The sequence below is a fragment of the Sander lucioperca genome, chromosome 17 (genome assembly GCF_008315115.2).
Source record: "Sander lucioperca isolate FBNREF2018 chromosome 17, SLUC_FBN_1.2, whole genome shotgun sequence".
Taxonomy (NCBI): domain Eukaryota; kingdom Metazoa; phylum Chordata; class Actinopteri; order Perciformes; family Percidae; genus Sander; species Sander lucioperca.
Window position 1 is genome coordinate 18,389,220 of NC_050189.1, and position 2,646 is coordinate 18,391,865.

At 41.3% G+C, this 2,646-nt stretch overlaps 2 protein-coding genes across 2 annotated transcripts in view; one reads left to right on the forward strand and one right to left on the reverse strand.

Moving 5' to 3' along the window:
- Positions 1–1,833, forward strand: part of LOC116059956 (disks large homolog 4-like) — a 46,442-nt gene extending 44,609 nt beyond the window's left edge. Inside the window, exons 8-10 of the mRNA XM_035994214.1 lie at positions 326–462; positions 1,259–1,413; positions 1,791–1,833. Coding sequence (XP_035850107.1) covers positions 326–462; positions 1,259–1,413; positions 1,791–1,833 — 335 coding nt within the window. The remainder of the gene's footprint in view (positions 1–325; positions 463–1,258; positions 1,414–1,790) is intronic.
- The window catches only part of LOC116064546 (zinc finger protein 239-like), a 914,372-nt gene that overhangs the window by 175,201 nt on the left and 736,525 nt on the right, over positions 1–2,646 (reverse strand). The window lies entirely within an intron of this gene.

Below are 2,646 nucleotides of genomic sequence, written 5' to 3' on the forward strand. Positions count from 1 at the left end.
AGTTTGAAAAGGGTTATTGATGAAATGTCATTTGTTTGTCTTTCTCTCTACCTGTCTGTCTGTCTCTCTCTGTGTACTTGTCTGTCTGTCTGTCCCTGTACCTGTCTCTCTGCCTCTCTGTCTCTGTGCCTGTCTCTCTGCCTCTCTGTCTCTGCCTCTCTGCCCCTGTACCTGTCTCTCTGTCTCTGTACCTGTCTCTCTGCCTCTCTGTACCTGTCTGTCTCTTTGCCATTGTACCTGTTTCTCTGTCCCTGTACCTGTCTCTCTGCCTCCCTGTACCTGTCTGCCTCCCTGTACCTGTCTGTCTGCCTGTCTGTCCTACCAGGTCTGGGGTTCAGTATAGCGGGCGGTGTGGGGAACCAACATGTTCCCGGAGACAACAGCATCTACGTCACCAAGATCATCGAGGGAGGAGCAGCGCACCGCGACGGACGGCTACAGATCGGGGACAAAATATTGGCCGTACGTAAATATATATATATTGACATATCTAACATTATATATATATAGAGACAGGCAGATTTTTATTTTTAAAGTCCAGTTATTTCATGGATCCAGGATACTATGCATCCTGATAAAGTTCTCTTGGCCTTTTGAATTAAAATAGCCCCACATCATCACATACCCTTCACCATACCTAGAGATTGGCATGCTTTTATGTCGGTTAGCCTAAAAGCTGGTTTGATTTGCATTGAGAGATGATTTTATGGAAAGTACCCCATGCCAATCTCTAGCTTGGCAGCACATTTACACTTATACAAGCTGTACACTTAATACTTTACATTGTAGGAAAGTGTAATTTCTTCAGTGTTGTCCCATTAAAAGATATAATGAAATATTTACTAAAATGTGAGGGGTGTACTAACTTTTGTGAGATACTGTATAATGTTAGATAATGGACTGTTTTTATATAGTGCTTTTCTAGTCTTAACAACTACTCAAAGCTCTTTTCCATAGTACAGGAACCATTCACACACATTCATACACTGTGGCCGAGGCTGCTGTACAAGGTGCCACCTGATCATCAGATAAACACTCACACACATTTACACTCCGATGGAGCAGCATCGGGGCTTTTTTCTAAAATATTTTATGATTTTTTTTTCTAGATTATCCCAACATTTTAATCACTAAATATCCCGAGTTCTTTCTTCACAGCAGAGTGAATTTGAGAAGATTCTGTAAATGAATTGGATAATTAAACTAAAACCTGGAACTATAATCTCAGACGCTGAAACGTGAGCTTTGACCCCGGCAGGTGAACCACGTGTCTCTGGAGGACGTCCTCCACGAAGACGCCGTGGTGGCGCTGAAGAACACGGGCGAGGTCGTGTACCTGAAGGTGGCGGCGCCCACCGCGCAGTACATGCACCCAGCGGACCGCTACAGCCCCCCCGACCTCACCAGCTGTACGTACACTCACACACACACACACACACACACACACACACATACACACAAACACACGTATTAGCACCGGGTTTTGGAGAAGGGGTTGTAGCCGATTCTGTGGTCTGTCCCGGGACCATGGTCTCTGGCACGGACCAGTGGTCACAACCACTAGGGGCGCTAAAGACACTGGTCGCGACCAGCTCCTCACTGGTCTGCCCTGTGGTCCCTGTGGTCTGTGAAGCAGCTTTAGTATTTTCTCCCCTTTCCTGTCGTTTTGGCAACACTGTTAGCTGGATAAATGTCAGAGATAATAATCTTTTGTCTATAAAATACACTATATCAGATATATTATGATTATTATTGTTGTTATTATTGATTATAAAGATCTGTGTGGTCAGGACCAGCTGGTCTCTGGCACAGACCAGTGGTCACAACCACTAGGGGCGGTAAATACGACCGCGACCAATGGCACAGCGGTCATGACCAGCTTCTTACTGGCGCAAATAGTCCAGGCAAAGTAGTGTTTTACGATAGACTAATTGTAAAAGATTTTTTGCAGCTTAGATCATTCCTATGAGGTGTCCAGAACAAAATACTAAAAGTCCTAAGAATTCCTAGTTGAGGAAATATGTGAAATTCTCATGAATCCGAGATGTGTGCCAGTAAGGCCAGTTTTTTTTCCTTTACTCCTATCACAATGAAACTTTACACAATGAAAGTACCCATTTGTGTTGACCTCGGGTCACATTGACCCGTTTTAAATTTTTGTTTTAGATCAGAAAATATGGGATGTAGAAATAAGCGCTGAAAATGTAGAAGAAAAATTTAAAACTTTGGAAAAAGCAAAAACAAATTGTAAAAAAGGCGTAAAAAATGTTGGAAAAAAGTGTTTTTTTCATGGTTGAAGGGAAGACAACACAAGGGTTAAAAGTAAAAATGTTTGTATTACAAGTTTCTTTGAAAATGAATTTTAATGTGCAAATGAGCTATATATGAATATGCCAAAATACACTCAAATAGGCTTAATTTTTTTCCTTTAGCGTGGCACAGCAGGGCAACACATTGGTAAAGTTTAAACCAGTCAGGAAGACACAGACCTGCCTAGTCAATAGTACTACTCATACAACTACGACTAATAATAATTTAATCATTGTTATTATGATTTCTATTAATAGTAATGATCAATAATATTTGACACACAAAAGATAATGATTTTTATTTATTAATTTTTATATTTATTCAGCACAGTGTTGC